General features: G+C 41.8%; 1 protein-coding gene across 3 annotated transcripts in view; it reads left to right on the top strand.

Moving 5' to 3' along the window:
• lrp4 (low density lipoprotein receptor-related protein 4) overlaps positions 1-22,439 on the top strand; it is a 124,403-nt gene that overhangs the window by 40,361 nt on the left and 61,603 nt on the right. For all 3 annotated transcript variants that reach the window (XM_032522934.1, XM_032522942.1, XM_032522952.1), the window contains exon 2: positions 14,332-14,478. In XM_032522934.1, the coding sequence (XP_032378825.1) occupies positions 14,332-14,478 (147 nt within the window). The remainder of the gene's footprint in view (positions 1-14,331; positions 14,479-22,439) is intronic.

The following is a 22,439-nucleotide window of genomic DNA, read 5'->3' on the forward strand; positions in this document are numbered from 1 at the left end:
ATGTGTTATAGATTGTATTTTTATGCAGACATTCTACTTGATTTGTTGTTTGTCTTTTCATTTATAAAAAGTATGTTTTTAGGTGAGTCTTGCTGACAAGTTTACTCTCAAAGTGAAAAAAAGTCTTTTGAATTGAACCAAACATTGGTTGGTGTCTATAAGAATTAAGGATTGACATCTGTAAGTTTTCTCTTTTGCAGTTTGTTGAGGGATCAGTTAATGTGTGTTTGTGGGAAAAAAACAACAACAACATATAAATCCAGTATTGGTATGGCTCTATTCTGATACCAGTTTGGTTGATACAGTGTGTGTACATTTGTACAGGCGTGAGTGTGTTTTTACTCGTGCATGCGCTTGTTTGAGCCCTCCTTGTAGTTAGCAGCTCATTTTAACGGCTGACTGTTGGACTGATGTAGAAAACAGAGAGGTCAATATACTGAAACTGGCAAACTTTTACTCGGAGATTTACAATTTACAAGCCCAGTTTTTGCTCCAAATCCTAAATGTTAACATCATAGAGCGTCTGGTGCCAGCATGGAGGAGGTTAGCGATGTGGAGCGGAGCCCTTCATGCTGTGTCCGTTTATAACTGGATATTACTGAGTATTACCTCAGTGCCTGCTCTTCTCATCCAGTCAAGGCCCATAAAGTGAGTTACAGCTCGCCCGCATGGATTAATCTCCTTTTATTACACTTATCCTTTTGCCTGGAGTTCACATTCGCAGACATGGACCAAAGGAAGCTGCTAATACTGATCTAGCATCTGTTGCTGCGGTGAGGCCTGTTCAGGAACACTGTACCTGTTCTTGTTTAAGATTGGACTGTTTTGGTGCCTTACAAAGCTCAGGTGAATGCTTATGTTTTTTTTTTTGTTTTTGTTTTTAACCTTCCAAGACTTCCATGACTAGAGGTTGGATTTTCATTACAATGTGTATCCGTATCTATGGTGACAACCAGTTCAGTGCTTATTTCCAAGATGATTGTGATTGGTTTGAAATGCCAATAAACCACAGCGCGTTTTTGTCCTATCCAGGAATGTTGTGTGGACTAGCCAGACCGTCCTCAGCAGCGCTGAGGAAGAAGGTCTGCTAAAGCGTGACTAGTTGTGGATGAACTGATTTGCGGAATCAGTTTTGGTGCTGATATTGAGCAGATTGTCCATTTGTAACCAATCATGAATCATAAATGATGGCACATTTTGTCACTGGTAAACAAAGCTCCAATGCTAAAAACTAGGTACTCACTTCATACGTTATATGTTTATTCAATTGTAATTTGCAGCTCTGTCCACAGCTAATAGTTGCACTTTTTTAGGATTATCATTCTGGATCTTTAGTCATGCAGCCCAAACTGACTGCAAGTGTTGTAAAACCAACTCCTCAAAATGAGAAATTCAACACGGCGTTCATGCTGTTAGAGAAGAAGGTTTAATGACTGTTATTGTAAAAGTTATTCAGACATCAATCCTGGTTTGCTGTACTTTCTCCTGTAGGTTGCCACGTTCTGAATTTGATTTGTACGTCAGATGGATTTCAGTCTGTCAACATGCAGCCCCTAAGCAGGTGGGGGGGGATTTAGGCTTTAGTTTTGGCCCAGACGTGTGGCTCGTGTAGCAATTACAGACTGACTCCGCTGGACTGGACCTGATCCTGACACCAGTTACATATATACACACACAGAGCAAAAAATCTGAAATTTCACCTGCAGTCAAATTGAAATAGTAAAATCGTCCCACCCACTGAGATTTCACACTCCAGTAGACAGCCAATTCACTTTTCTTGCACTTCAGTCATTCGGCGGTTTTATTCTATCTGCGCACTGGTTCATGCACAGTGGTTTTAACATTCCTATCAGTTCAGCTACTTTTAATTTGAGCTAAATGAGCTCCATTGTTTTTACAAACCAAAAACATGGTTTTGATTTGGCTTCACAGAACAATAGATGTTTGCAGTGGAGACGGGTCACTTAGTTTGGGTTTATTGGACATTTTTTGAGGTTTGCATCCTGGTTTGGCGTAGATGTAGGATTTAGTTTTTTTTCACATTTTGAAACTCAATTTTGAAAAGTAATGTATAAACTATAAACACTACACTCATGTCGTCACTAATCTCCAGATTGGTTTAATTGAATCCACCATGTCCTGGTTTCATTTGGTTTCATTCTTGTAGATTATTTTAGGGTTATGTGTCAGTTAAAGGGGTTTCATACATGGGCTTTTCATTTTGGTAGATGTCTGGTTTATGATCTGCAATATTTAGTTTTTCATTTAGCACATTTTCTGTAGCAGCTTTATACAAGTCAAATTACTGTTTTTAATTTGTAAAATGTCAGAAAATAGTGAAAATTGGCACTAACTTTTGACCAAAAACTTCTCATTTATCTTATCAGGTGTGGGTAGAACAGGGGAGGTGGAAAATAAGCAGGACTGTGGGTACCTGGGAACTGGATTGGGAACCACAGACCTAAACCGTTAATTGATAATCAAAAATAATAACCATTAGTTTTCCGTCAGTCTATTAAATGTTTAATCCACTGAAAGTTTAGCGCCACGTACTCTTGGGAAGCTCCCTACATAGAACTATTAGTGGAAAACCACACATGAAAAAGGTATAGATTCAAGGAAGGATCTTGGGATTTTAAGAATGTATGCAGCATAGAGGAATTGGAAATGATATCCCATCTGGGATCAGTTGAAGCTGAATGAAAGTGAGCTACCCGTGTATCCCTGATAGAGGCCCATGTTGGGGGATTTGGGGAGTTGAAGTGGTGTGTGTGTGTGTGTGTGTGTGTGTGTGTGTGTGTGATGTGTGGGTGTTTGTGTGGTGTGTGTGTTGTGTGTGTGTGTGTGTGTGTGTGTGTGTGTGGTGTGGTGTTGTGTGGGTGTGTGTGTGTGTGTGCGCGCGCGGTGGGGGTCAGCTGGCCAAAGAGACAATCTGTGGATTAGAGTGAGCTTGGACACCAAGTGCTCACTCAGCACATTACCCAGCGAGTCTAGTGCTCACAGCCAGAGGCAGAGCTCAGAGATCCTTTGTGTTTTCACTGCCGGGCCCGACACACACACACACAAAATCCAACTCCCATCCTCAGTCCCTTAACACAATAAACACATTATTGAAGTAAACAAAGTCCACAGCAGTGTAATTTTCATTTTATTTTAACCGTTAAAAAAAACAAAACAAAAACGAAAAGGCAACATTATGCCAGGAAGACAAGAGAAAAGCAAAGCTGGTAATGGTTGTCTGGTTAACACAAGATTTTAGCTGTGACTGTCCTTTCTTTGCCGTACGTGAAGTTGCTGCATTTTGGCTTCTGTCTGTAGATTTCTTCATGCACAACTCATCTTCTTTTGGATGTTTCATACAGTACGTAAATGTTTTAACGGCGAGTTCCATTTTCACTTTCTCATAGCCTACTGCATTGAACGGTCCACCTACGTGAACACCTTCCTGCAATCTATTTGAACTGTAGAAGAAACTCCGCTGAACCAAGAACCCATAGTTCCCGAATGTCAAATGTTGTCGAAACACAACAAGCCGTACCGTAGAACCTTGCCTACATGAAATAAGTGGCAAAATCATGATTTAAATTTGGAATTACGTATTGATCAACGAATAACTAACGCTGTGAAATGACCAGGCATTCAAAGTCAACTTTCGGTACTTAAGGTATTGCTGTTCGACACCGAGCACTAGTCAACCACTCACCACAGCATCGCTTTCCTCTCAGCACTGTGACGTTCACGCTGCTGCTTCTGCGGCCGCTGAACAAATAGACCAAACTTCCGCGCTCTCCGTCTCTCTTTTCCCTCCTCGCCTCTCTTCTCCGATGCAGAACACTTGCTTTCTCGCCCTCACTTCATAAAAAAACGCCACAGGAGTCCTCCCGCACAGGCTTACGACCTGCTGCTCTTCATCTGCCCATGTGCAACTTCTATCCTTCATCATCAGCGTGTCCCTTTTAACATGTGTGGCATCTTTGTGAAAAAGTCCAGTTTCCCATTAGGTCATTAAAATCCTTAAAACACTTGTCAGAGTAAATAGAAGTCGTTGTGATGGATCTTTTGTGTTTTGTCTTTGATCATACTACAGAGTCCTTTCCTTATTCACATATACACAGTACACACAGTGTACACACACACACACACACACACACACACACACACACACACACACACACACACACACACATTGAGTCCCAAAGCCACATAAGTACAGTGTGTGGAGGCCATAGTCATCACAAAGGGCTGACGGTCGTGGAAAATGAAACGTAGTACGACACGCTGGCCCCTCTCCCTCCTTAACCCCTTCATGGCCCTGTGACCAGGGAGACCACACTGCATCACTCACACAGACGTTTTTGGCTATAAAAGATTCTTCACATTAATTCAGAAGTATGCCAAGCATAACATACGTTTTCACTTTGGCCAGTGTAAACCAGTTTAGTTGTTGGTGAGAAATCTCACAAAGCTAAAAACGGGTTTGGTTTAATTCTGCTGGAGGCATCTGCTTTGGTCCAAAGATCAAGCGATTTAACATTGTCTGTAAAAATTTTCCAAAATAGACATTGGTTGTTGCTCTATTATTATTATTTTTTCAATTGAAATTTTGCTTTAAACTAACTGGTACCATTTGTCAAATGTCAGTGTTTAGGTATAGTATTGCACATGTTTTTTTACAAATAAATCTCACAGATTAAGACCTACAATATATACATAATGTGTTTTGTGTGCTGGTAGGAACAGTGTTGCATTCACATATTGCTTGCCATAAAATCTAACATGCAAGCAAAATGATCAACAAATGTAAAATTTTCTGGAGGCTGCAGCATTAGAAGTTGTTGGGGGGGTTGTACACTTGTCATGTTTCCATCTAATTGTCAAGAGAACTTTTAAAAGGTTGCAAAAAAAGAAAGAAAATGTGAATTAGAAGCATTTCCTCCAACTGGTTTAGAGCGAATAAACTAGACTATGCAAAGGGTAGTTTCGTCACAAGTCGACGTTACACATGGTTGTAGATTGCAAACCGGCTTGCTAAATCAAAGAATTTAGAAGCTAAGTACTTTGGCTAAATGGAGAGAGGTAGCATTGTACAAGTTGGCCACCTGTGCAGAATTCAGGGTTGTGGCAGAGACTTTTGTTGTCAGCAAGACAACCGTTCACCGCTGTGTTAACACGGTGCACAGGGCCGTACCATTCAAACTGTTCCATTCATCACTTTAACCGACATGGCTGAGGCACAGGCTATAAGCACACCAAAACTCACCTGCACACCTTGTGCCACAAGCGTACGGTGGACTGAAGGGGACCCGTATCCCGATCCTTCCCCCCCCCCCCCCCCCCCCCCTCCCAATGGATACCGAGACTATAGTCATGTGAGTTACATATCCGCTAAGTCACACCTTATATGGCAATGCTGTTTCCATCTTTTTCAAAAAAGGCAAAAAAACCCCACCTCAAGCGAGCGTAATTTATTTATTTATTTAATTATTGTTTTGCGAATTTTGCTTTTTTAAAACACATTTTTGGGGCCTTTTTGTCAGCCCACCCACCGACCCCCGAGTGCCAGCCCGCATGCCCATCCAGCAGCCAGTCACTCATCCCTGGCCAAGTCAGTGTCATCTTTGAACTGACTTCAGAGAGACTGCTGGCCGGCCACGGATGATGGCGGGCGGGCGTGCGTGCGTGCGTGCGTGTGTGTGTGTGTTAGTTATACAACTCCATTGCAGCACTGTCCTTTCATTTCTCCCCTTTGTTTGATCTCAGAGGCCTTTTATTTTTAACCCTCAGAAGCAGGACGATGATATATCACTAAGCGTGTAATTATGTTGTTTTCGCTCATTTCATGGGGAATAAAGGACAGTATCCTCCTACATGATTCTGGGTCGCACTTAGTTAATAGGCAATGACTTGGCTGTGTGTGTGTGTGTGTGTGTGTGTGTGTAGTGTTGTACTTGCTTGCATAGTTTGCTTGAATGAAGTACTGCACAGGTGAACATGCAGAAATGAGTCTGTAATAAAGCTTTTGGTCCGGTTTGGGGAGCGTTGAAATCGTTCAGCCTTAAAGGCAAGCACACACAACACACACACCACAACACACACACCACACACACACACACACACACACACACACACAACACACACCACACACACACACACCACACACACTCCTGCTGCTGAGTTACATCACAAGAAAGTGATTGAGCGCTCCACTGTGATAAGACCTGAGTTTTAATGAAAGTCTGAGATGAGCAGGCGTGAAAAGAACCCTGCTGCCGAACAACTGCTTCACATTTCACGTGTGTGTGTGTGTGTGTGTTTGTGTGTGTAAACCAGAGGGATGAGCTTGTGTTGAAGGGTCTGTCCAGGACTATTTTTTTTTTTTAGCGGTGCTTTGAAGATGTGGCATTTTAAGAAGTTCCCTCCGGTTGATAAGTGGTACACGTGTGCATCTTGCTCGTGCACGTTGTTTCTCAACACTTTTTTCCCTTCAGCTTAGCTCCACATGTGCTGCCGTGGTTACCAGCTCGCCACATCAGGGCGGCCCAACCTACAGTGGGCAAATTAGTAGGTGGCAATGAGCCGACGGAGAGGGGGAACGGGCAGGGAGGATGAGCTGTTTGGCACTGTGAAGACAAGTCAGCGTAACCCAGAGCCATCATAACCATGGGGAATTCAGTGCATGTGCTCTTTGAGTGTTGTAATGGAGAGAGATGTGGAGATAAAAAGGAGCAGGAGCCTGGGAAATAGTTCACTAAAGCTCTGCCAATCAATATGTTATGTAACCGTAAATGTGTATAGTGAAAAGGTGATTAACCCATTGAGAATTATCACCAACTCTTTTTGGAGCATTTTTGCTTCTTTACGGTCATTGTTTTAATATATGGAACTTTTGTCTGTATTGTTCAGTCTCACTGCTTTCCTCAACCTTGTTTCCAGCAGCAGGCAGCGGTTTTTCTGCAAAAAACACTCGCTAAGCAACCCACTGTACAATACCTGCCCAGGACCAGGCAGACAGCTAGAAGCTAGTCGTCAGTGAAGAAACTGGAGCATCAAGTAGCTTGAAAGATGCTTACATGGAAGTGAATATTGGATTTGGTCGTGGATATGGACAGAATACAGAGTTCCAAATGAGTTAGATAACACGTTAGGATGTGTGCTTCCCGCACCTTGTAAGACACAGAGCTCGTCCTTCTCGTCAATGTCTGGGCAAAAAAGTCACAATCACAATTATTGTTAAATTCATTAAATGAAGGATACAGCGCTGATATGAAGCGTCCGCCGTTGCAATGTCAACCCAATCTGAACGTGATAGACGTGATTAAAGATGGAACTGACACAATCTGCAGGGTGAGGCAAGGTTAAATTAACCCTTGTGTTGTCTTATTGTTATTCTGGGTCAAAACGTTTTGCTCGTCTTTTTCAAAACCGAAAAGGGTATTTGTCACTTTTTCCAATGTTTCTGTCCATTTTTTTTCTCTGCCTTTTTAATGTTTCTGTAATCTTTTCCCCCCCATGTTTTTGAAGCTTTTGCGGACATTTTGTCACCCTTTTTTTCAACGTTCTTTCATGATAAATGTTTTTTGAATGCTACAAAATTAAATAAAACATCAAAATGTAAAGAAAGTAGTGGGCCGATAATTTATTTTACTTGTGAAGAGTGTTTTATTTTTCTGAAAATTTGGTTGAAAGAAACCCACTTTTCTTTTCTTTTTTATAAGGGGTCAAATTTGACCCGAGGACAACACAAGGATTAAACGTAGACAGCTTTGTTTATTCCTGATTAGCAAAAGATTGCTCGCTTTGCATTTTTGTGTTGATTTCTCTCAAATATCACTATATTCTGCTATTTTATCTTATTACTGTGTCATATACAGATGCATACAGTTTTCTTTTAAAATGTCCCCAAACAGGTGTTGCAAAGGTGTTTTAGGTGTCTTATATGTGGAATAGTGTTTTCACCACTCAGCCATGTCTTAACATCAAGAATGCCTCCCAGTTGCAGTGCTTTCTGTTCAGTGTGAATGGTGACAGACAGTTAGTACAGGTGAACAGCCGTCCTGTATACGTGATCACTCAGGCGTCTCGTTCTGTCGGCAGCGTCACATGGCGAGACGTGACGATGGACGTACACTGTTGCCTGACAGCGTGGCGGGGCGCCAGTTGTGTCCATTCTCATTGTGCAGCACTGCGCGACGCCATGCGGTGTGGCTGAATGCGGCTGGTTTGGGACGGCTCGGGCATGAACAGTTGCTGACATGCTGAGACGCAGCTGTCTCTCTGAAGCAATGCCTTTACAGCTCAACACCAGCAGCGGACGGGTGGCAGGAAGACAGAGGACGGACAAAAGGCTTGGCTCATTCCCACTGTGCTCCTGTCCTACCCCTGCACATTCTCAGATGGCTCATTTTTGCCCCCAATATCTTGCTTATCACTTTTTACAGAGGTACACTCGCACGCTGAAAGAGACGCAGCTCCGACCCTCCAGGTAGTCTCCAGGGAGGTCCACGCCTAATTAACCAGCAGCCTTTTGACATCGTTCAAAGCGTGTGGCCCGCCCGCTCTCAGGGCTGAGTTACCATTGTGTGTTTTGGCCCCACTGCTCTCTCCTTAACTCTTCACACACACATTTTGAATATTTAACAACAGCAAATTGTGACATGGTTAAATGGAGGTTGAATGCCACCTGGTTAGATCTGAGAGTCCTGCAACGTGGCCGCTTCCGACTCGGTTTGGTCAGTGGACGCAGGCTTTTGCCGGCCGGCAGCTGCTGTAGGTGGGTCAGGTTTAGACGTGGTGTCAGCGTGGGTTTGTGGGATCATCTCTGTTTACCTTTTGGGTGGGTGGGGTGGGGGGGACCACCTGTCTTGTTCCTCACCCGGCCTGTTAAGACCGTTTCAGGCTGTAGTGACCAGCGGTGGAGGATCTTTGGTGGTCTCTGTTTTCTTTTTCTCCACTGGAGGTTCATTCTGGCTCACAATTCCCACTCTGGCCTCTGGCAGCCGCGAGTGAAGTGTGAATTGATTTTACAGTCTGTCTCACCGTTGGTCTGAAGTGGGCTCAACACGTCGGCCTGCGTCACCGGTTATTAGATTGAAACAGGAGCTTTCCTCCTTTTTCACTGGATATGAACTCTGTTGAACATTTGGCTTGTTTGTGGGATTGATGTGCTTACTAGGATTGATTATTGTAGTAATAATAATAACAATATTGTAAGTGAGAGCATTTTCTGTCCATCAGTACGTTTTATCTCAAGTTGGGGTTCTGGCACCTGCCTACAAGACATGGTTTTTCTTCTTTTTTTATTTCCACACATTTGAATTTCAGAATAAAAGAGGGCTTGTCAGGTTGTCTAGTGTTAGCTTCTCATGAATATTTCTACGATGTCTCTGGCTCATCCTTCTTATTTATTATTATAATCCTGGCAACAGTACTGGCAGAAAATGCATTGTTTACTTTAATTTTTTAAATTAAAGTTTCGCCCAAATTTCATGAAGCGCCTGCAGCTCTTTGCCTGACCAGTTCACAACTGTTTCAAACTGATCCACTGATAAAAATGTGGTTTCAAAATATCCACTTGTAGATTCATACCAACATTCGTGATTAACGCTAACCTGTGCTCCGCTCCTGCCACTGACTGTGCCTGTGACACTTCAACAATATCTTCTTCTTTGCTGGAAGGCTTTTATTGTGAAAGTCAGCCGAAGAAGCACGATAACTTCAGAAAAGGCAGTAGTCTATTGTTCTTGGGCAGCAGTTTGCCCTGTACTGCTCGTGTTCTGTATTTTTAACTAGGCTTTTCAGGCAGATAGAGCTCTAAGATCTTTCTGTCCAAGATCAGTTACCTGCTCCGATGACTCGACTCTAGCTGCTCCACATAGGCTAAACATCCTCAGATAGTCTGATGTATTGTCGCTAGATTTGGACATACAGCTCAAAGTGATCTCTGCCCCTACAAAACAGCCAAGCATGTGATCTGCTATCTGTGTGATGCATCAGAGGCTTGTCACGGTGGTACTCTTGAAAGCGTGTGCGTGTGCGTGTGTGCGTGTGTGTGCGTGCGTGCGTGTGTGTGTGTGTGTGTGTGTGTGTGTGTGCGCGCGTGTGTGTGTACGCTCAGTTCTGTATTTCCTGTCCTTCTAGTATTCTTATACACAAACTTCTTGTTGAATTTAGAACAAAGTGGAAACAAATAATTTCCAATGTTCTTTTATTGAACACATTGAATTAACTATAAAAGGCACCACTTAAAAAAGAATGGCAGATACTGTATATTTTGAAGTGCGGTTTCCTACAAATATTTTCTTTCAACTAACACAAAACATCTCTGAGGGTCTTTGGCGATATGTCGCAGCCTTTTGCATGTTTAGCTATTGTGTGTGTGTGTGTGTGTGTGTGTGTGTAAGTAAGAGAAAAGGGAGAATGAGATTCAAGTGGATTTTTTTGGTTGTGACACACCTTTTCATACTTGTTTCCAAAACTAATAATCTGTGTGTTGATCTTTCACTCGTCATCATCAGTCTCATCAGTTAACATCAGGATCTTGTTTCCTCCTCGAGACAAGTTGTGATTATTTTTTTGCTGGCAGGGTAACCGGACTGTAAACTAATGTTTGCATTGTTTATTGGCACTTAGTACAACCTAATAACTGAAAACATACCAAAACAGTTAGCAAGTTTTATGGCAAAATGGATAAAACCTTCAGTCATTTCATATGGCATTAGCAAAATATGTTTGTGAAATTATACATTTTGGAATGTAGTTTTATGAAGCAATTAATAAACAAACAATCCTCCTTTATTTGATTTGTAACACTTTCCACAACGGTTTAGTACAACCAGAAATATTAAAGGCATGAACACAAACCAAAATCTCTACTTGTTGACACATCTCTTGCCGTCATCCTGCCATGTGTATTGCCATATTGCCCATTCCTATTCTCAGTCCTGGTATGGACACATGCATGTACAGTACAGTGCGTACAGTATGCTGGTTTCTTTGGCTCTGGTTGGAGCCAGTGGCCTGTTTGACATGTGCACAGCCTGTGATGTGGCTTCATGTTGACACAACTTCTGCTCCAGACTTTAATTTAGCTCAGTGCAACAAAACGCACACACGCATCTGAATAAAACTGACATATGCTTAAAGTTACAAATCCAGCACAGCTCACAACACTGCAGTCTAATCGTAATAATGTTGTACTATGGGGTATCAGGAATTAATCTTAGTTCGGGATTTTCAGTAATTACTGTGTGCTGACACCGGCCACATTTTATGTGAATCGCGTGGCGCGATAACATACAAAATCAATGCAAAGACGTGAATAGACACAACACAAATGTTTACATCTATCTCGTATCTGCGTGAGTTGAAATATTCAAACTCAAGCTATCAAACTTGCGTAAGTGAAGGGACACAAAATGTACGCGGCCAGTGTGAACACAACAAACAACCCGGGGGTGTGAGGACTGCAGGGACTACAGACTGCTCAAGGAAATTAGACAACTTTACAGACAGGAAGACTTGGGTGACGCCATCCCCGTATTCTCTACTGTTAGCGGAGAGTTCTCGAAACCAGGGGAGGGAAGAGGAACAAAGTGGGGAAGAGGAGAAAAGAAGGGAGGCATCTGAAGGGGAAGTGTGAAGAGGGGATGGTGGAAAGACAAGACTGAGGAGAAAGAGAGGGAAATGAAAAGAAAGAGGCCATTAATTTAGTGCTGTGGGAGGGATCTGAAGGTTACTGAGCTTTCTCTGCCAGACCCTCCTGGTTTGACTGATGCCTTTGTGAGGAGGCCAGGAACTACACACACACACACACACACACACACACACACACACACACACACACTCACTCTCTCTCTCTCTCTCTCTCTCTCTCTCTCTCTCTCTCTCTCTCTCTCTCTCTCACTCTCACTCTCACTCTCACTCTCACTCTCACTCTCACTCTCACTCTCACTCTCACTCTCTCTCTCTCACTCTCTCTCTTACTCTCTCTCACACAAAAACATAACACACATGCACGTTCCAAGAAACTTTGGGTTTGTTGCGGCAGGCCAGTTTTAGCAAATTAGGCACAACCACACACACACGCACAGACACGCACACACGCGCACACACAGATGGCCATTAATGGGCTTCAAAGTGAGAGCAAAATGGGAAACCTTTATTTATTTCCTTTCCTGGACGTGATTTGCTGTGATGCGTCTGAAAATGTGGTGACTCTGTGTTTTTCCCTACTGTGGTGGGAAATCAGAGTGTAGTGTAGTGTAGTGTAGTGTAGTGTAGTGTAGTGTAGTGTAGTGTAGTGTAGTGTAGTGTGTGTGTGTGTGTGTGTACTTTTGGATACCATGTTTGTCTGTGTACATATACAAACTGTCAGTGAGAAGGTGGCATATTAAAGGGACAGTAAGCAATGTGATGGGTTAAAGAAAATATGTATTGAATGTTGTTGAAATACAATTTTTATTTCTTGTTAATCAAAATGAGTGGATCGTCAGTAGTGAGAGATTGATGAGGTTTCATAGATTGTTTATGTCCCTAAGCTCCTGCTGTTTGCAGAAGTCCCTGTGCTACCTGGGAGTCCACGGTCAGGCTGAATGTTTTTTTTGATTGTTTTTTTCCACATAGACTTAGCTCAAATCTTTTCTTTTATCTTATGCTTTACTGAAATTACTTCTTAGGCCCTAAACATGAGTAAAAATAATGTTATTTCATACAAATAAATTAAGAATTAAGAAAAATTGAAAACGATTTAAAGACTTAAACTGAAAAATAAATTGAAATATTGTGTTTTGCTTGTACCACACAACCCTGTTTTGAGTGACACCTTTGTTTTCTGTCATGCAGGTAAATATATTAAACTATCTTTTTTTAACTCATCATTAATCACACACAAAAATCAATTTGTGCCGCTTTTAAAAGACACTCGTCCTATTTAAATGTAAATGGACTGTTCTTATATAGCGCTTTTCTAGTCTTGACTACTCAAAGCGCTTTAACGTAGTACAGGAACCATTCACCATTCACACACATTCATACACTGTGGGAGCAACTCGGGGTTCAGTGTCTTGCCCAAGGACACTTTGACATGGGACTGCATGGCCGGGGATCGAACCACCAACCTTCCGATCGGCAGTCTACCACTGAGCCTCAGCCTCTATATGCCGAAAAGCTAAAACTACCTGAGGCTACAGCTGCATACTCATAGTCATTATCCTTTCTCTCTGTGTGACACATACAGCACACAGATGTTTATGTTCTGACAGAAGAGATTCATTTAATGAAAGCCATCCATATTAAGATTGGGCATGTTTATTGCCCTCAGAAGGTTTATGGAGTCTCATTTCAAGATGGTGACATAGTGTGTGGCTGAATGGAGCGCATTAGTCTATAGTTTACAGTACACAGCTTGTTGGAGCGGTGATAGAGAAGCTGCATGGCAGACGGCATTCCAGGAAAATGCAAAGAAATGCCAATGCTAAAACAAGGAAAGCAGCACATGAACATTAGGGGTGTGCAAAAAAAATCGATTCACATTTGTATCGCAATTCAAGCTCTTTAGATTCAAAATTGATTCATAGAATTCCAAAAAGCGATTCTTTTTTTTTTCTTCTCTTTTTCATTTTGTAATGGCATGTATACTATCACATGGGAAAAGTAACTACAGTTACTTACTGTGAAATGTTTTTTTTGTAACTGAAAATCGTTTTTGAATCAAATCTAAAAATCAATATCCAATCGTGACATTTTCTGAATCGTGCACCCCTAATGAACATATCTGAGTTCTGACTGAACTGCCATTTTGTTACCCCTGCAGTATCTTGGTATTACGTTAGAGGCATTATACATTTGGCAGAAGGGTTTGATTTGTCACTGCTCTGCTGGAGAGTTAAATACTTCCCACTTGGATTGGGGTTTGATTCAAGTCCCAAAAATAAGTACTTGAGACTTCATTCCCTGAAGACTAGACTTCAAAGCAAAACCATTTCAGTTTCTAATTTTGACCCAGTCAAATCAATATAATTGTAATTCAAAAAAAAAAAAAAAAGTGGCGCCAGGCAGCATTGTATCCCACACAGCTTGAATATTTAAGTAAGACCTGTGCGTTAGAAGGACATGGACTCCACTATTTAAAAGCACTATTTCAGCGCTTTGAAAAGAAAAGTTGAGCAATGCAATAATATAATATATTGGCACATCGGATTTTTAAATAACCAAATATTCGTATCGGTATCGGCCTTAAAAATCCTTTATCAATCAGATTCTAATATGAATTGCTGTAAAAAACAAAGTCATTTACCTGCCTGATTGAACATGTCTCTTCCTCTGTGTGTGCAGGAGTCCAGGGCAGCGCTGAGTGTTCTTGTGGGAGGAACCACTTCACATGTGCGGTCAGTGCGTTCGGAGAGTGTACCTGCATCCCGGCCCAGTGGCAGTGTGACGGAGACAACGACTGCGGGGACCACAGTGACGAGGACGGATGCAGTGAGTTTGCAACCCTTGTCTTTCCTTTGTTTCGATCTCGCTGCGACTTACCCTAAGATTTACTGACTCTGAATTGGTCCCATTTGAACCTCGAATGAAGTGAATGGTACGAGCCTATTTTACTGGCTTTGATGTGATTCCTTTATCCGCGTATCTGCTCTTAGTTTACTTGGTCTGTGTGATCAAGTGGAAGTCGACGATTGCCCCGGTGGTGACAGATGAAATTGGGCAGAGAGTTCTGCATTTCAAAAAGATTGTGATGCCAACTTTATTCTCGGATTTCAAAACATTTCTCACAATCGATTAGAGAACCTGATGTAAGATCTGTCAGCCCTTATTGTAAACGTTACTAAAAGTAAATTTCCTTGATTATTGTAAACATAGTTTTCCCCCAGAAAACAGTTTTTCCCTAAGTATAAACTTCTCAAATGGTAAATGATGTAAAAACAAAAGCATCTGTACAAGATTTCTGTCTAAATAAAATCTTAAAATCTTCTTTTTTAAAAAGTCTGATCAAAAACTTCCACTTTTGGCACATTTTGGTCAGTGCCAAAACATAGATGTTAATTTCTATATTTAATACTATGATATGGGTATTTGTGAATAGATGTTTATGGATGAGTTTTCTTAGAGTTGCTGGATAAACCAGCTTGTAAAAGTGGTTGTTAAAAATAAATCCGCAGTTCTACACAGAATATTATGGTTTCTTTGAGCAAGACCTTAGATTTGATTTTTCTCATGCTTGAAAAGTACAAGTGTGCTCAGTTTTTCTCCATAAATAGTCCAGAGTAGTACGAAAAAATATAATTGGGCCCATATGGACCCCATCATCACCCAGTGAAACGGGGAATGGGTCACTGGTCCAGGCGGGCTAGTATTTCTGACGCAGAGGCAGCGCGAGGCGCTCTGTGTGGTGTATGCCCCGTGCAGAAAAATGCTTGAGTGACTTCTGGCACCAGACGGTGTTTGGCTGGAGGGAAGTCTTGGCAGCAGAGCCAGACAGGAGTGTTTTCCTGCAGAGCATGTCAGTTTGTCAAGTAGAGGAGATCTTCACCGCTCCTCACCCATCTACACTTTTGTGTATCGATATGAAATGTCAATGTGAGGGCTTGTCTTTTTTTCTCAGAAAAGCAGATGCTGCCCTTTTTGTTTAACACTTCCTAAGCCTCTTTGAGGTGTGGGTGTGTGGGTGTGTGGGTGTGTGGGTGTGTGGGTGTGTGTGTGTGTTCATGTCCTATCTAGACTATCAGTCTTCTTCTGTCACATTAAGCTAGTTAGGGGTTGGGAGAGGGGATGCAAAGTGCTATTGATCCGCAGCCAGTTGAATGTTCAGTAAGCCTGATCGCTGCGTATTGATCTGTGGTGCCTCACTTATTTAAAGAGATACATGGTAGCAGCTGACAGATCATCCGAGCATCTAGCTGGACCTTCCTCATCCATTAGTACTGTCTGATCGATCCTCTGCTCCACTGCTCTGCAGCCGCACGGCTCTAAGACTCCCTCCATTCAATCTCGTAACCTCGGAGCTCATATCACAGAGCTTCATAGAAGCCATATTTATTTATCTATTTTGTGAAATGATAAATACTTATAGAACTCAAGTCTACACTATACCCAATTTTTTGGCAACCTGTGATGTGAGATTGTAACTAGCAGTTGATGTGTTTTAACGGGGAACGGGCCTAAAGGTTGGGAACTGGTTTGAGTTAGTTTGAGACTTTAAAATGTATCAATTTATCATGCAATAATTCAGTATATAAATCCCATCCAATCCAGTAGAGAAAGGCGTCAGATTTCAATAGTTCCCAGCTTAGTAGATTGTGGTTTTCTGATACCGAAAGCTGTATATTTTATGTAACTGCGCTGTAAAAGCCCAACTAGTAGGGGCAAGAGATACAAATTAGCAATAGATATAAACTCTCTGTGCACCACATCAGTTTCATGCTCTGATTTGGAACCGTGTTAAATTGCATTGTCCCTATCAAATCATACATTATTGTGTACGCTTGCTTTTGAAAATTGGGTGAGTGTGGGTGTGGGTGGGTGGGTGTGGGTGGAGGCCCACTTGACTGGCCTTCTATTACACTGATTGAATCAAGCAAGTAGGATTGTAAAACCGTAGAGTGACATTGTGAGAGAGAGAGAGAGAGATAGAGAGAGAGAGAGAGAGAGAGAGAGAGAGAGAATCTCTTTTCAGCAGTTTGTGGCATCTAGACTTTAGTCTGAACTTTAACTTAGTTATCATTTATACCAATTTAACAATTTTCAGACAAAGCACAATTGTCCCGACTCACCCTGGAGGAGTGTGTGTGAGAAACTCCGGAGAATAGGAGTGGAGGTGTAGAAATTGTGTAGTGCACATGTGGCGGCTGTTCTGTGTGCTGTGCTTGTGTCGTGGGATTGCGTTCCCTACTTTCCTTGGGGATCATAAATCTACCCGTTTTAAAGCCATTTAGTTAACGGACCTAGCCAGTGTGTTTCATACGTTTTATCTCCCCATGTACAAATCTTCTATTCAATACATTTTCACTGATCTTCATTAAATGATAGGAATAATACACCCAGAAATTTAACTCTGTACTGTTTTTGTTATCATTTACATCAGTGATTTTCAACAAGGGGTCTGGGACCCCTGGGCGGTCCTCCAGAGTCAAAGCAAGGCCTCCACATAATTATTAATTTTGGAAAGTTTATAAAACCATGGCAACAATTATTAGGCCGTTTTAGTAGGTTAGTGTTCTATTCAAAAAGGTATGTGTAAGGCTTTAGGCCGCCCTGCACGTTATTGTAGGCCCAGTTTATTATGCTACTTCATTTTTATGTAGTAGGGGGTCCCTGCTCCATCTCTCTTTTAATTAAGGGTCCTGGGTTTAGATGGTAATAAAGGTTGGGCGAAATAGCTACATCAATATATGAGGCTAGATACCGTCTTTAATTTTGGATATCTTAATATCATGTCAGAATTTACCAGACTGTTTCTAGCTGTTTAATTTTTTGCCTTCACCCACTTATTCATTATACCCACAATATTGATGATTATTTCTCAAAATATTTAGTGAACTCACCAATAGTCGACCCTACAATATTTCAGAATATCGACATCGGATTTAGGGCCGCACAATGTGAGGAAAATATGCGATATGCGATAACGTTTGTTGTATAACGCGATAATACTTGAGATACATAAACAGATATTAGGGTGTACTCAGTTGTAGCTCAGTTTTCAACATTCCGCTAAAACACATTGTTTGTTGAGTTTAAAACAAACAAATTAATTAATTTCCTTCTTTTTTTTTTCTTTTAACAAATGAACACTGAATTGGACGTAAAAGGCACAAATGGAATGACAGTTACATTTTATAGTGCAGTTTTATCCTGATATTTTATTTCCACTAACTAATTCTCTGGGTGACTTTTGCAATATGTCGCAGTCTTTCTCGATTATGTTTATTGCCACAGTTCATATTGCAATGACAATGAAAAAAATTGATATATTGGGCAGCCCTAATCGCATGTATTTGGTGACAAATACCATATTTGTCTTTCTCCACATCACCCAGCTCTAACGGTTATGCAGTTCAAGAGCAAATGGATTTAAAACATGCATTGCTTTTGGGGGGGGCGGATGTCCTTCTCCCCAACCAAAAGATGAGCCAGGTTTAAATCTTTTGGCAGAAGACCCTGTTCCCTCTGCGTTGGCAGCCCCCCCGCTGAGTAATCGGACTGAATGAGGAGGCTGCATTTTTCTGCACAGGACTGAAGTCTGTCCAAACACAGCCTTCAAAACGAAGGAAGAAGATGCACAGATGATCTTTGTGAGCCACAGTGCAGAAATGGAACATCTAATTTAGTGCTTGGTGCAAAAGATGTTAAAAGATTCGATCGCTTAGCATCGGTGATATTCCTGACTGAGCGTGACACAGGTGTCTCTGCCCCACTAGTCGAACAGCAGGAAGAGCGCGTTACAGGGTCACACATCTCAAGGACAGGACACTAATTAGTCTTGAAGAAATTAATAACACCCGTTTTTCTTTTCTTTCTTCATTAATCCAGCTGTCTGAGCTCAGGGGGCGTACATGACTCCGGGTGGCACACGGACAGAATAACACACTTTACTATGTTTGATTACAGGCCTAACGTATGAGCTGTGAGAGACTCTTATGTGAAGCACTGCTCCATTAGAGAAATCTATTGTAGCGAGCTACGTGGAAGAAGTCAAAGAGCCAGATTTATCGAAATCCACGGAACTTTTTTTTTTTTTTTTTTTTGGTCATCAATCTACCCCAGTGTCTCATCCATGGTAACCCAACAAATGTAATTAAACATGGACATTAAATCCAGACTAAAAACTAGGTATTAAAATGCATTACAAAAACACTAACAGAACATCATTTACACACTTAAACTAGGACAGGAACCATTAATAACCTGGTCCCATGATCCTTTGCACCGCCGTGCAGAACAGTCACAACACCACGGCATCCTGACGGCCGTTACAATAAGTTTATGTTCTTGGCAGTCAGGTCCACGGTCCATAAACCCACATCAGCAGGAGAACGAAGGCTGCATGCTGTCTTTGGGAATCTGGTTCCTATGGAAATGGCAGAGAGGAGGCCCACTGAAGTGGAAATTGACTGAAAAGAGAGAAGGATAGAAAAGTGATGAAAAGGAAGAAGCTTCATGTTGTCCGCACTCTCTACCTCACCGAAGCTACTTTCTCACTTTATGTAACGGAAAGAAAACTTCAAGTCAAAGCATGTTTATAATTGTTACTTTTTGGGCATTTTAGGCGTCATTTGACTTGTTGACAGATGCCCTGTACTTTATTGTCATGCTGTGAAACAGTGTGGGCGACGAGGCTTTGTAAAACTGCAGAGGCTTTGTAAAAAAAAAAAAAAATGACACACTCGTTGACACCAAATCGCTGTGGTCGCACAATATGTATTTTGGAACCAACATCTACAATAATTAATCATGTTATGACTTGTTGCTCCCATTGAGACGTCTACTTTATGACTTTTGTCTCATAATGATTTATATTCTTTATAATTCTCTTACAACTTGTGTTTTATTACCCTTTTGCTTTTCATACTTGTCTTAAATTCAGTTCCAAGTCTCAAAGGAAATATTTTATCCCCTTATTCTACTCTAACCTGGATGTTATTTAATGTGTTTTCCTTCTGAATATGGCCTTCTGAACTCTGCAGATGAAAGTGAACATGGCCAAAAGTCTAATTGAGTCTGACTTATGCTTTTGTCTTCTCTCGTATCTTATCTGTATCGCAGTTTCCCTAATCTCTCCTCCCAGTTCAAGGCAATGAAATGTAATAACCCACTGATATAAGATGTTCATAACAATAGTAACCACAGCAGATAAGACTTGATAACCTTGGAGGACTTATACATCTTCTGTTGTTTCACCATGGGTCTCCTCCCACCTCCCCCGCTGCTCCACATCATCCTGCATGTTATTTCTCTCCCTGCATTTCAGTTAGAGGACACTTACACACACGTACACACAAGTGTGTCTCACTATCTTTGTGGGGACCAGTCATTGACATAATGCATTCCCTAGCCCCTTACCCTAACCTTAACCATCAGACCTAAATGCCTAACCTTAACCCTCACCCTCACCCTAACCATAACCTAACTCTAACCCTACTCATAAAACCAAGTCTTATTCCTCAAACAGCCCTTTAACGTTGTGGGGACCAGCATTTTGTCCCCACAAAGCTGTCAGGACCCCATAAGTATACTGTATTCCGGTTTTTGGTCCCCATAAATGTAGTTAAACCTAATAAACGAACACACACACACACACACACACACACACACACACACACACACACCACACACTGCATGGGCACACTTTTGGAGTCCTGCTGAGTCGAATAAAAGCAGAGGGGATAGGGGGGTGTGTGTGTGTGTGTGTGTGTGTGTGTGTGTGTGTGTGTGTGTGTGTGTGTGTGTGTGTGTGTGTGTGTGTGTGTTGAAATGGTTTGGCTTCCTCTACTGTAGGCTCACACAGGCCTGTGAGGTTTGGGAAATGGGTGTGCACTAAAAAGTCAAATGCACACATTCACAGTTCTACACATACACACTTATGTGTGGACCCTCCGCTGGATGCATTTCAGAATATCTGTGAGGTATACCAGGGCCTCCTGGTGGAGTTATATCTACCATATTTATGGGAAGAATCCATTTCATTGACCCACTGACTTGGTATTTGTGATTTCGTAATTGTTTGTTTGTCGTAGTTATCTCAATGAGTTGTCACCTATGCAGATTTATTTTTATTTTTTAATCCAACTATCCAAACTATCTACCTATATTATGTTTTTCTGCAACCCTGACGGTGAAATGCAAGAAACACAGAATCATTCAACGTTTCTTAAAAGGGAACTAGGCAAAGTCTGTTATTGTTGCCAGTTGCCTAGCTACAGTGTAGTGTGCTGTACTCGACTTTGGGAATCATAGCCCATTGAGTTCATGAAAATGCCTGCATCAGTGTCTTGAATAAGTCTTGAATTCACGTCCTTCAAAGGTGTTGAATGCTGTGGTTTGCTTCTTATTTGCTTTTGAAACAGTTGGACTCCATGTTTAAGAATATAAGAACGTTCTGGTGTATTTCATCATACACAGGGCAGCTTTGAACAGCTTTGGTTTAATTCAGTGTTAACCTCTGTACAGTTAGTTAGTTTTATTTCATTTCTGTGTCCTGCCAAACATTTGGCCCATCCCACGTGAGATACGATACCATTTAGCAAAAATCTTCCAGTCGCATATACAAATCATTTGGAGAAATACATGCATATACTGTGTGTGTGTGTGTGTGTGTGTGTGTGTGTGTGTCTCACAGTTTAAACAAACAACAAATCCTCATCTATAGATCATCTCTGTAAAAAGCTGTACACCCCCAGATTTAAGTTCAATTACAACCTTGCTTATGTCATAATGACAGAAAAATCAAATGTGTCTGACATTCATGAAAATCAATATGTGTCAGGGCGACCTCTAGCTCACCCTGGAAGAGCGTGCGCCCCATGAAGGCTGAGTCCTTTGCAGCGACCCAGGTTCAAATCCGACCTGCAGCCCCTTGCTGCGTGTCATCTACCATCTCTTTCCCACCTTTCCCACTGTCGCTATCAAATAAAGGAGAAAAAAGTAATAATAATCTTTAAAAAAAAAAATCTATATTTGTCCCACTTTCGCAGACAATTTAGTCCTTTAATTTGAGCTTTTCAGCAAAGCTCTAAATAAAGACGACGTTAATCTCCAGACTTCCCTGTGTCTGTTGCAAATTCTTAAAGGGGGGGGGGGGGGGGGGGGGGGGGGTGTGAGTCAGGCTTTTGAAAGGCTCAAGACAGTCTCTGTCTTAAATGACTAAGTCTAATCTTGACCCTTAACCCTAGATCAAACTTGAAACTAGTCCCATGAACAAAACAACTCCAACAATCTTAAACTCAAACTGGTTCTTATAAAGGCATTGAAACAATGTCTCTCTCTCTCTCTCTCTCTCACTCACTCACTCACTCATCACTCACTCACTCACTCACTCACTCACTCACTCTCACACACACACACACACACGCAAAACCACCAACAAATAAGAAGTACCCCCTCCGTTCCTTTAATCTACCGCTCTCTGCAGTCCTGGCCAATCAGAGAGAAGCTGTGTCTGCGGGGGCTCAGCTGATCCGAAAGTAGAAGCAGAGAAGATTAGGACCCCATTCTCTCCTTCTCTATGTGTCTATTTCTCTCTCCGTCCCTTGATGTATTCCTCCCTCCATACCTCCCTCTGCCTTTGCATCCTTCTTCTCTCTGCCCTCTGACCATAGGAAGCCTCCAAACCCAACTCACTTTTCTTTTCACCCAAGGCTTTCTCATTTATTTCGCACTATGTGGTCGAGTTTGTTCCTTCGCTTAGTTTCTGTCCTCCTGTCTCTTTTTTCATGTCTTGT

Source organism: Etheostoma spectabile, chromosome 1 (assembly GCF_008692095.1).
Source record: "Etheostoma spectabile isolate EspeVRDwgs_2016 chromosome 1, UIUC_Espe_1.0, whole genome shotgun sequence".
Classification (NCBI taxonomy): domain Eukaryota; kingdom Metazoa; phylum Chordata; class Actinopteri; order Perciformes; family Percidae; genus Etheostoma; species Etheostoma spectabile.